The sequence below is a fragment of the Triturus cristatus genome, chromosome 4_2 (genome assembly GCF_964204655.1).
Source record: "Triturus cristatus chromosome 4_2, aTriCri1.1, whole genome shotgun sequence".
Taxonomy (NCBI): Eukaryota; Metazoa; Chordata; class Amphibia; order Caudata; family Salamandridae; genus Triturus; species Triturus cristatus.
This window is the reverse complement of record NC_140586.1, coordinates 679547489-679559397: the sequence shown is the minus strand read 5'-3', so window position 1 is coordinate 679559397 and position 11909 is coordinate 679547489. Positions and strand designations below refer to the sequence as shown.

The 11909-nt window shown below is 48.1% G+C and overlaps 1 protein-coding gene across 1 annotated transcript in view; it reads right to left on the bottom strand.

Moving 5' to 3' along the window:
• Window positions 1–4766: 4766 nt before the first annotated feature.
• OMA1 (OMA1 zinc metallopeptidase) overlaps window positions 4767–11909 on the bottom strand; it is a 601584-nt gene continuing 594441 nt past the window's right edge. Inside the window, exon 9 of the mRNA XM_085602499.1 lies at window positions 4767–5288. Within this exon, the coding sequence (XP_085458625.1) occupies window positions 5082–5288 (207 nt within the window). The 3' untranslated portion in view covers window positions 4767–5081. The remainder of the gene's footprint in view (window positions 5289–11909) is intronic.

The following is an 11909-nucleotide window of genomic DNA, read 5'->3' as shown; positions in this document are numbered from 1 at the left end:
GGCCGGAAACATGGCACGCATCCGGGCTGACCGCAAACATATCACTGTTAGAGCTTTTCCCCATAGTGGTAGCATTCCACATCTGGGCCCCCCAGCTAGCAAATAGGCAAATCACGCTAGGGTCAGACAACCACGCGGTGGTGCAGGCAATCAACACAGGAGCTGCGCGTTGCCCAGCTGTAGGGACCCTCTTGCGGAAACTAGTGGGCTGCCAATTAAGAGGCAACATTGCGCTAAGGGCAAGGCACATTCAGGGTGTGGAAAACTTAGCGGCGGATGCTATTTCTCGTTTCCAGTGGGAGAAGTTCAGGAAGCTGGCCCCAGGCGCAGACAGACGGATGACCCCGATGCCGGAGGAGGCGTGGTCATGGGTGGAACCGGGTTGAAATGGTTACTGGACAATGCACTGGCCCCTAAGACCAACAGCCGTTACAGGAAGTGCCGGGAGACTTTTAGGGGCACGACAGGGCTAAAGAAGGGACAATGGGCCCGCAAAAAGGACATCCTGGGATTCATAGATTGGGCCTTCCGGGAAGGGAAGTCAAAAACCTGGGCACAAGCGCATTTAAGTGCAATAGCGCATTACACAAAGATGGCAGGGCGGGAGGATCCAACGAGGGCGTTCGAGTGTCGGATGGCTATGAAAGGGTGGGGTAGGCTACAGCGGGCACCAGGGGACGCCAGGCGCCCCATCCACTTCAAATTACTGCAGGCAATGCTGGGGACCCTGGCCGGGATATGCTCATCGCGACATGAAATCACATTATTCCGGGCAGCATTCGCAGTAGCATTCTTCGGGGCATATAGAATCAGCGAGGTGGTAGCTCCTTCAGCGGTGGACTCAGGAGCGGCCTGCATACATAGAGAGGAAGTAGACATGCAGAAGGGGCACATGGACATACTGCTGCGGAGGTCCAAGACGGACCAGACGGGCAAGGGGATATGGACCAGATTGCAGTGCACGAAGGACGCAGAGCACTGCCCAGTTTGTCTACTAAAAAGCCACCTAGAGAGCGGCCAAGGGAGGAAGGGGCCGCTTTTTCAACACAGGGATGGGTCGTTCCTCAGCCGCTTTCAGTTCATAGCAGTAATGAGGAAGGCCCTAGACGCTCTGTGGCTTCCTGCGCGGGAATATGGGTCACACTCATTCAGAATTGGGGCGGCCACCACGGCGGCAGAGCTGGGTATGGGCGGGGGGGTAATCAAGGGGATAGGGCGTTGGGCATCCGGCGCTTACAAGCGGTACATACGCCCAACACTGTACTAAGCCCGCACCTCTCCCCCACCCCCCCCCCACCCCCGTTTTTACAGGTCCAAACGCTTCGCAAAGGAAGGTGTGGATCGTGGGGCACTCTTACGTGACGCGGGCACAGAGGTGGGCAGCGGCCAGACGGGACTTTGGCGGAATATGGCTACGGGACACCGGCATTGAATGGTGGGGGCGTCCCGGGATGAAATGGGAACATCTGCTGCACACAGTGCGGGACGCTTTGCAGCGGGGTAGCAAGCCGGACGCAGTGGTGGTCCACCTAGGCGGGAATGACTTGGCAGCAATGGGGCGGAGGGCACTCCTAGAAGATATGCAGAAGGGTCCCACGGCGGTGGCACGCGTGGTACGCCCCGCTGACATAACTTTTTCTGAAATCATAGCGCGGAAGGCATGGCGGGGGGCAATTGACATAGGAGCAGTGGAAAAGTCCAGAAGAAAGCTCAATATTACTATGGCAAAGGTATGCAAGGCCAATGGCTGGGGTTTCGTCCGTCATGGGTTCATAAACCTAAGATCCCCGGGGTATCACAGCGAGGACGGGGTACACCTCACAGGGGTGGGAATGGATATGTTTCTGCTGAACATTGTAGGGGTACTGGAGCAGAGGGGTTTCCTATGACAGTAAGACAAGGCAGGGGGCGGTTGGGGGGAGCTCCCTCTGATCGAGAAACCATAGGGAGCGTGGCGGAGCTAAACTAACTAAATTACCAAACAAAAGGGAAGAACTCAGTAGAAGATAGATGTGAGGCTCTCACAGGGCCCTGGGGATGCCGCATGGCAGGGGCAGTGAGCAAGCCAAAGGGCGGCACGCCGCCAGCAAAGTTTAGAGGTAATGCTCTCTCATGACCCTTGGGATGCCTCACGGCAGGGGCTCAGAAGGAGACAAAAGCAAAGGACCCAATCGCAAGAAATTAGAGCAGATGCGCAAGAGAAGGCCCTTGGGATGCCAGCCGGCAGGGACCTCTGGGCGAGGGGAGGACCCACGAAAGGGCACAGGGCGAGCGGGACGGCACTTGCAGCCCGGACAGGTCCAAACGGAGACCCGCCAAATCGGTAGCAAGCTGAAGCCTAGACCCGGAAGCACAGAACGCAAAAAGGGTCCCCTCCTCGCCTAGGCGATTGCTAGAAATGGGTCAAGGACAATAATAATGCAGCATGTACATAACCACGATCAATGTGATACAAATGTGTAAGTTGTTATCATGCTAATAAAACTGCGACTTTTTCAGGCACCCAAGAAAGTTGTCAGTGGTGTTTTAGGGGAGCAGAATGGGGAAGCGGGGAGGGGCGACTTGCCACCTGGAGGGGGTTAGAACCCGGGCCGGGTAGGCAAAGCCGGACCCATTAGAGGCCCGGGTCAAAACGCCATCCGGGGGCGGCGGCCCTCCCCCCGCCCAACCCCTTCCGGGAATTTGCATGGGGGCTAGGCCAACGCGGCCAGGATTGGCCCGGGGGGGCACGGGCTTGCACCCCCCCAATCAGGGGGCGAGTATAGGGGCTGGGGGGGGGGATAAAGAGGGACGCAGGGGCAAGTGGAGCCACAAATCCCCCCCCTCCCCGAGCTGAGGACAAAGAAAGGAGAAACCCACCCACCCACACCTAAGAGTCGGGCGTCGCAGCTGCACGGTGGAGGGTAGCGGAGCTAAACTAACTAAATTACCAAACAAAAGGGAAGAACTCAGTAGAAGATAGATGTGAGGCTCTCACAGGGCCCTGGGGATGCCGCACGGCAGGGGCAGTGAGCAAGCCAAAGGGCGGCACGCCGCCAGCAAAGTTTAGAGGTAATGCTCTCTCATGACCCTTGGGATGCCTCACGGCAGGGGCTCAGAAGGAGACAAAAGCAAAGGACCCAATCGCAAGAAATTAGAGCAGATGCGCAAGAGAAGGCCCTTGGGATGCCAGCCGGCAGGGACCTCTGGGCGAGGGGAGGACCCACGAAAGGGCACAGGGCGAGCGGGACGGCACTTGCAGCCCGGACAGGTCCAAACGGAGACCCGCCAAATCGGTAGCAAGCTGAAGCCTAGACCCGGAAGCACAGAACGCAAAAAGGGTCCCCTCCTCGCCTAGGCGATTGCTAGAAATGGGTCAAGGACAATAATAATGCAGCATGTACATAACCACGATCAATGTGATACAAATGTGTAAGTTGTTATCATGCTAATAAAACTGCGACCTTTTCAGGCACCCAAGAAAGTTGTCAGTGGTGTTTTAGGGGAGCAGAATGGGGAAGCGGGGAGGGGCGACTCGCCACCTGGAGGGGGTTTGGCCCTGCAACCTTCCCTGCACTTCATGCAGAGATCCTAGCAAATCCAGAGACATTATTTACAAATATTTCACAACAGGCAGTGGTTACACACACCATGAAACACTCCATTAAGACAGATTACTTCGACCCTGCTACATACAACAGCTAATGCCACCCTGTCATGCTTTCAGAAAACTCAGAGATCCTTGCAAAGGATACATTCCAACTCCGACCCACACCGTCCAATGCTACTTTTGACCAATCTGGATTAGAATTCAGGACACAGTGAAGAAACTCTGCTTGTTTCAGTATACAGTGACATACTAGACCCCCCAAAAAAACGGAAATTCACCAGCTGTAGTTTACTGAGCAAAGTAAAATTTGCACCGCTGCCATGCACTCCTTATGACACCTTAAATTAAGTGTAAGCAGTACTAGTGTGAGTTGCAGACGCACATTTCATATTGGCTGTGCCTTTATTCAAAGGTGTGTTACAAAAAATATGTGAGAAAAGTAAAGCTTTGCCTTACAATACATAATTCACCTCTAGACTTTTGTTTACATGCTGGGGTCAAAAAGATGGCATGTGGTACTATAGAAAATGTCAATATAAACTGGAAATTTGTAAAGTGCAGACATTTATTTCCAAAAGCTATGTGAAACTTCTGCGTCATTACACAATGTTGTAGAATGTACAATCCATGGGTGACTCACAGACGGTTCAAGACATAATGTGAGTGTAAGCATTATTAAAATGGCGCACAGCATTTTGCTCATTTCAGCCAGGCTCCGGCACCCAACGTGTCTGCGCGGCCAACCACCGCTGACCACTGTCTGTGCCTCGCCCTCTCCCCCACCCCATGAGGAGGAGGAGGGGGGGGGGCTTGGTTGGCAACATCTTTCACCCACCGAAGCCTGACAAGAAGAAATAGGACCAGCAAAGCACAGTGAAACATCCTCCACTAAAATGGAAGAACAAGCACAGTGTGGAAGGGTTGTGTGTTGTGATGAAGTGGGAAGGTGTACTGCAGCGTCTCAATCCTCAGCGATTCAGGGAATACATTAATTTAAAGCACGATGCCCAGAAAGACTCGAGAATGGCCCCTTAAAGACGGGCTGCCGTGGACACTCCAGTGGTCTCCCTTTTAAATACTCTTATACAGCTGTCATCTTCACCACCAGGTGCCACTTTTCAAACACTTAGGGGACAGGAAAGAGACAGGCAAACAAACGAGTCGCAGTAAAAAAGAATTGGAAACAAGTTCACAGTTTATTCACAGTGTGTTTACCGTAATGTAGCTAAGTAGAAAGGTACAATCATTTGCTTGATTTTCACTCTATAGTAGATAATTCAGTACTGAACATTTTCCACACAATTGTATGTTTAGGATACATGATTGACAGATCTTCGTCTTAACGCACCGCAAATGGCTGGTAAATATCAATGCGCCCTTTCAGATAGAGCCCTTTGCTTTCTTACAAAAAGTATACACGTCATATTAGCACCAGGACTCTTTCAAACTGAAAGCGGAAGAAATCCAATTCAATAGTATTTGTAATTTTGCATTATTTTTTTTCTACAGCACTGCCCGCAGCGATGGCTGTATGTTTTGCTTGCACTTGGGGTGGAAGGCCCACATCTTGTGTTTGCCTGGAGTCCGGAGCCCTTTTTGCTTTCTTTTCGATAAGTTCATTCATAGCAACGAGGAAAACCAGTCGAGGGTCTGGGTGGGTGAGAGCAGGACAGTTGCAACTTTCCCTCAGTTTAAGTGCCTGGAAAAGAAGACATTTGAATGTGATAAATAGTTCAATAATAAAACTCGTATGAAATTATGCATACTTTAAATACTTGCACGTTTGCATATATTATGCCAGTTTACATGAGTTGAATATGTTTTTGATGCAATAGTCAGCTTATAATTCAGGTAGTGAAAGTCTGTTCAGACACCGAGTAGCAATCAATTTGACTGTGTTTAACGATGGGTCCTATGGGTTTCAAACCTACACAGAAGAAATGAATATGGGGTTTGTGTGGAATAAAAACCGTGAAACATCTCTTCTGCAGCACATCCTTGAAGCCAGAGAGAAGAAAACTTAACAGGAAGTTGGCTTGTCGAGGTGTGTGTGTCGCCCAGAGGGGCAGTGGGCTGAGAGAGAAAAGCATTGGCAAAGTCATCGTCTTCGCTTTAGAATGCTAAAGATATGTTCTCAAGGTATACTGACACCTGTCCTTTAACCTTTGTGTTAGGCAACTATGCATCACTGTTGCCCAAACTGCAATGCTGCGCCCATGTTGGGTATAGGTGAAACTTGGTGATTACTTCTTACTATATAAAAGCTATATCAGATGGTAATGTCCAAAGGTAATGGTACAGACAGGGAAAGCGCATGTGCAAGAGGGAGCACGGGGCATAAAGGTGTATGGATGTAATGTGGAGGGCAGAGTGCCAAGGGAAGCGCAGGATGTTAGGCCAAGGGGAACACAAAAGGAATGGGCCAAGGTGCAAAAGGAAGCAGATGGTGCAAAAGGAAGCAGATGGTGCAAGGGGGGATGCAGACGAGGAGGGGGCGCACACGCTGGAAGAGGTGGTGTAAAAGGAAGCAGATGGTGCAAAAGGAAGCAGATGGTACAAGGGGGGATGCAGACGAGGAGGGGGCGCACACGCTGGAAGAGGTGGTGCAAAAGGAAGCAGATGGTGCAAAAGGAAGCAGATGGTGCAAGGGGGGATGCAGACGAGGAGGGGGCGCACACGCTGGAAGAGGTGGTGTAAAAGGAAGCAGATGGTGCAAAAGGAAGCAGATGGTGCAAGGGGGGATGCAGACGAGGAGGGGGCGCACACGCTGGAAGAGGTGGTGCAAAAGGAAGCAGATGGTACAAGGGGGGATGCAGACGAGGAGGGGGCGCACACGCTGCAAGAGGTGGTGTAAAAGGAAGCAGATGGTGCAAAAGGAAGCAGATGGTGCAAAAGGAAGCAGATGGTGCAAGGGGGGATGCAGACGAGGAGGGGGCGCACACGCTGGAAGAGGTGGTGCAAAAGGAAGCAGATGGTGCAAAAGGAAGCAGATGGTGCAAGGGGGGATGCAGACGAGGAGGGGGCGCACACGCTGGAAGAGGTGGTGCAAAAGGAAGCAGATGGTGCAAAAGCAGATGGTACAAGGGGGGGTGCAGACGAGGAGGGGGCGCACACGCTGGAAGAGATGGTGCATTGTGTAGAAGGGTAAATTGAGCAAAACGGGTAAAGGTGCAAGATTTCACAGGGTTCTTGTAACAGTGTGAGGGGCTGGGGCAGACACCACACAAAGGAGAATGCAGGCTGACGGGGAAACACAGGATGTACTGGGTAGTGCAGGCTGCATGGCGAAGGAAGAGTGGAAGGGGAGCGCAGGGTGTAAGGGAAAGCAGACGGTGCAAAAAGGTATGAAGGGTGCAAGCGGAGTAAGGGATTAAAGGATGCACATGGTACAAAGTGACACAGGTTTCAGGAAGGAGGACAGGGTTCACAGTTGCATGCCAGGTTTAAAGAGAAATGTATGGTTCAAGTGGGAGTGGAAAGCACAAGGAGGCGGCAGTGTGGAAGGGGAAAGCACACTTGGAAAGAAAATGGGAGATAGCGCGGGCCCCAGAAAATTGCAGAGTTAAATAAAATGAGTCCAGGCAGCGGGGGGAATACAAAACCACATCAGTGCCTCCCAACACACAGTACATGGCAAGGCTAGGGTTGTGTGTGTCCATTCCTGGACACGACGAGACCAGTGGTGTGACTCGTTCCGGAGACCTCATATGCAGTGTACTCTGTACTGTCCACGTCTCTTAAGTCGTGCTGTGTCCGTTGTGGAGGCCTCATCTACAGCAGTATGTCCTGCATTGACGGTCATATGTAGAGCATTATGCCCTGTTCTGAAGGCCACTTCTAGATTCTGTGTTCCATTCAGGAGGTCTCATTGGCTGTACTGTGTCCAGTGCTGGAGGACTCGTTTGCAGGATGTATGCACTCCTGCAGTTCTCTGCAGTTTCCTGTCCAGTTCTGTAGGCCTCACTTGCATTATTCAGATCTGGATTTTGTGTGCAGACTTCAGACCACGTCATCTGCAGCGTTGAGAACATTTCATAAGGCCTTGGCTACAGTTTCGCGTTCACTTCTAAATGGCTCAGCTGCAGAACTGTAACCTATTCCCGCACCCTTATTTGCATGTTCGGTCCAGATCTGAAGGCCGCGCTGGCTGGACTTAGTGCGAAGGGCTTTGGCTTCTGTGTCCAGTTATGGAAGCCTCAAATACAGTACTGCAGTCCTCGTGTGCAGTATGTGTTCAGTTATGCTCCTCTTCCAGGCATCTTCCTGCCAGCAACCACCGAGGTTGATTAAGAGCAGCTTCATTTACATGTGCTGAACTTTCAACTTTTCTCTGAGACTTTTACTGATTAATATATGTTTGGCATTACCTCATGTTCCTGACCTGGTTGACCCCATACTGAGTGTTAGGTTGGGTTTTCATGTACGTTGTTTACTTTGCAAGTTACTTTATCGTTTGTCCACCTAAACGTTTTTTTCCTGATTTCTCTATTTTCAGAAAAATAATTTTATCCTCAAAATTGAAATACCATGTTAACAATGTCATGTCAAAATCAATTATTTGTTATTAATTTCTGCCCTTAATTCTAGCACTGACTTTCACAAGCGCACCTCTTCCACAAGTATTCATTCTTACACTGTTCAGCATCATTGTACACTCTTGCGCTCCACAGTCAGACATAATATGAGTGATTAATATCAAATATTTCCAATTTAGTTCTAATCATTTATTTATAGGTTTTATATAGCTCTAGCTAGACCAGAAGGCATCAGAGCGTTTTACATATAATGTGAGATTGGTTGAAGTATATATTACCTACTGGTAGTCGCCAGTAGGTAGTTATAGTTAGGACCTATTTTCCATAGGAAATCTGCAACATTCTATTTGGAATAACGTTGGCGCCGATTGACGAATCTTTATCCAAATTATCGAAATTATCCAAACTTTTGGCCAGCTCCGGTCCGCTCATATCCTGAAAATTTCATGGTGACTTGTCAAGCGGGGGGTATGGGGGGGCGGGGTGGTCGAGAAAACAGGGGGGTCCCAAAACACGTTTTCCCCATGCATTTTCCCATAGGACCTGTTGACGCAGCTACAGCCTGAACTGCTGAACGGAATTACACCAAATTTGGCAAAGAGGTAGTCCTCAGTTCAGACTCGTGCCTTTTCCTGAAATGGTGTAAATCCGTTCAGTAGTTCCTGAGAAAATTAGAGTTAAAAAGATAGATATATCTGGGCGGAGCCTAACCACACATCTCATCGTGCGATCTGATTGGCTGTCAGCACTTCATCCAAGAAGTGTTGGCAGCCATCTTGGGACCAATATACATGATAGCACCTCATTAAAAAGCATTGCAGTTAATAGAAGGTTTTAAGACTTTAGTTACATTATAAATCATTTGTTGATGGTACCATACTCATTTTAAGAATTGTGGTGTGTTCTAAGGTGATTTTACCATGTGAAAAAGCCTTCTGCTGTGATATCATGAATCATGTTTGAGAGAAAACTATTTTCTCATGCTTTTCCCACAGAGGTTTGGAAGGTGATCTATAAGCTAAACTGAGAGCATATTTTCTGTAAATTCACATTATCTTTCTCAGTCATGTGAGAATGAAGTCTGACATTCTCAGTAAAACATGTACATCCAACATGGGCAGAGACTTTCAGTTGATTCCTTTGTGTTCTACTGCAGCTTCCCAGAGTGTTCTAAAGAACAACTAGAGCGCTAACAGTCTTACTTATGACAAAAGTATGGCACACCTGAAGCCATCTTGATTGGAATAAAGTGGTAACACTTAAAACATTTAATTTACACAGGAACAACATGAGGGGGTTCATTTTGCCATAGAAATTATGATTAGTGCTGAAGAAAGAAAAATTAGGACACATTTTGACTTCTCAAATCCTCTTCTATTTCATAAAAAAATTGGGACATACAGACTGAAACATGCACTTTGAATACCAGCAGCAGACTTCCCTGGTGAGCAGAAGCTTTACTACAGTGATCTAATGAGCAACTAGAGTGCTAACATTCAGAATTTATGGCAAATGTGTGACTCATCTGAATGCCTTCTTGGTGGAACCAAAGTAAAAAACTGAAAGTATTTCCTACTGAGGAGACTGAAGTAAATGAGGAAATTAGGAAACTTCATAACAAATAAATCTCCCAAGATGGCCACCAGAGACAAAAGAGCCCAAATGTAGCCCAAATATCACCCAGATGTAGCCCAATGACAGAATGTCCCAGAGTGTTCTTAAGAACAACTAGAGCACTTACTGTCTTACTTATGACAAAAGTATGGCACACCTGTAGCCATCTTGATTGGAATAAACTGGTAACACTTAAAACATTTAATTTAAAAAGGAACACAATGAGGGGGTTCATTTTACCATAGAAATTATGATTAGTGCTGAAGAAAGAAAAATTAGGGCAAATTTTGAGTGACTTCTCAAATCCTCTTCTATTTCATTAAAAAATGCTGATATGCAGACTGAAACATACACTTTTAATACCAGCAGCATACTTCCGTGGTGAGCAGTAGCTTTACTACAGTGATCTAATGAGCAACTAGAGTGCTAACATTCAGAATTTATGGCAAATGTGTGACATATCTGAATACCTTCTTGATGGAATCAAAGTAAAAAACGGAAAGCATTTCCTACTGAGGAGACTGCAGTAAATGAGGAAATTAGGAAACTTCATAACAAATAAATCTCCCAAGATGGCCACCAGAGACAAAAGAGACCAAATGCAGCACAAATATCACCCAGATGTAGCCCACATGTAGCCCAATGATAGAAGTGTGCAAAAACACTTATTTTTTGTGTATTTGCAGTTTTATATAGTGCAGACTTGTCAGGTATTGGAGTACTTTACATGAGCATTGGTTACATTACACAAGATCAAATTCATTTTGATTGTAGACATGGGGAGATTAAGTGATTTGACCAGAATCACAGAATGTTGAGCTGAAGCAGAAACTCCAACCTGGTTCCCCAGTTGCAAAGTCTGCAGCTCTGGAAGTAACACCGCATCCTCTCCCCTAAGTGCAACATTTAATCAAGTGGTGAACTGGATCAAAAAACATAAAGATTACAAATAATTTAAAAGTTCTTTGTCGCTATTTGAAAACTCAGAAAATATGTCCTCATTTTAGTTTTTTAGAGCACTAACCATAATTCTGATGCAAATAAGACCCTCTCATATATTTAATTTCTAAAGGAAATGCTCTAGGTATTACAGTTTTGATTACATCAAGATGACGTCAGGCGTTCCACACTTTTGTAATAAATATAGAATGTTAGCAATCTAGTTGTTCATTGGGATACTGTTGAGAGGCAGAGGCCAGGGGCACGGACTCTGAAAATTGAAGGCAGGTAGGAGAGTGCAGAGGAAACAATTTGACCACACTGGGCAGGCAGGAAGGGCAGTGGCAGCACAACAGACTATGGAGGGCAGTGGAAAGGGGGGCAGGGGCAACAAACCAACAATACAGGACTGGCAAGAGAGGCTGTGGCAATATAATAGACCATTGTGGGCAGAAGGAAAAGGCAGTGGTAGTACAACCATACATGCCAACAGACCCGTTTCAGCCAGGAAACGTCCAATGTTTTTAAGCTCAAATGGGCTTTATTTGATCTGTCTCCTGTCTACAATCTCCTCTTTTTCAATGTAACTCAAAGGGGAAAATCAATACCCCAGTTTTTTTTCAAAATCTCCCTCTTACCAAGTTTAAAATGTTCGCAAGTATGGTACATTGGATCATGGTAGGCAGGAGGAATTGGGGTAGGGACATGGACTCGGATAACAGAGGTCAGGAGGGACATGGAGAGGTGCACAAAACTGACCCTACAGGGCAGGCATCAGGGTTTACAGCAGCACAATACACCACACAGGGCATGCGGGACGGGAGTGCAGCACAACAATCCATAGAAAGCAATAGGGAGGGGACAGGACCATGCACATGGACAACAGAGAACAGAGGGGAAAGAGGCAATGGCAGCTAGCTGACCATAATGGACAGACAGGAGAGAAAGCTGCAGCATAACAGACCATAAAGGGCAGGAGGGCTGGATCAGGGGCATTACAATGGAACAGACAAGCCAGGAGGGAGGGAATAGGGGTCTGCACATGGAAACAGAGGGCTGGGGGTAAGGGGGCAGGGCAGGAGCAGCAAGTTGACCATGGAGGTCAGGCAGGATGGGCACTAGAAACAAGACACACCATGGAGAGACACATTGAGACTATGATGGCATACACACAGACCATGGAGGGAAGGTGGGAGGGGGTCAGGGGCAGCTAGCTGACCACACAGGGAAGG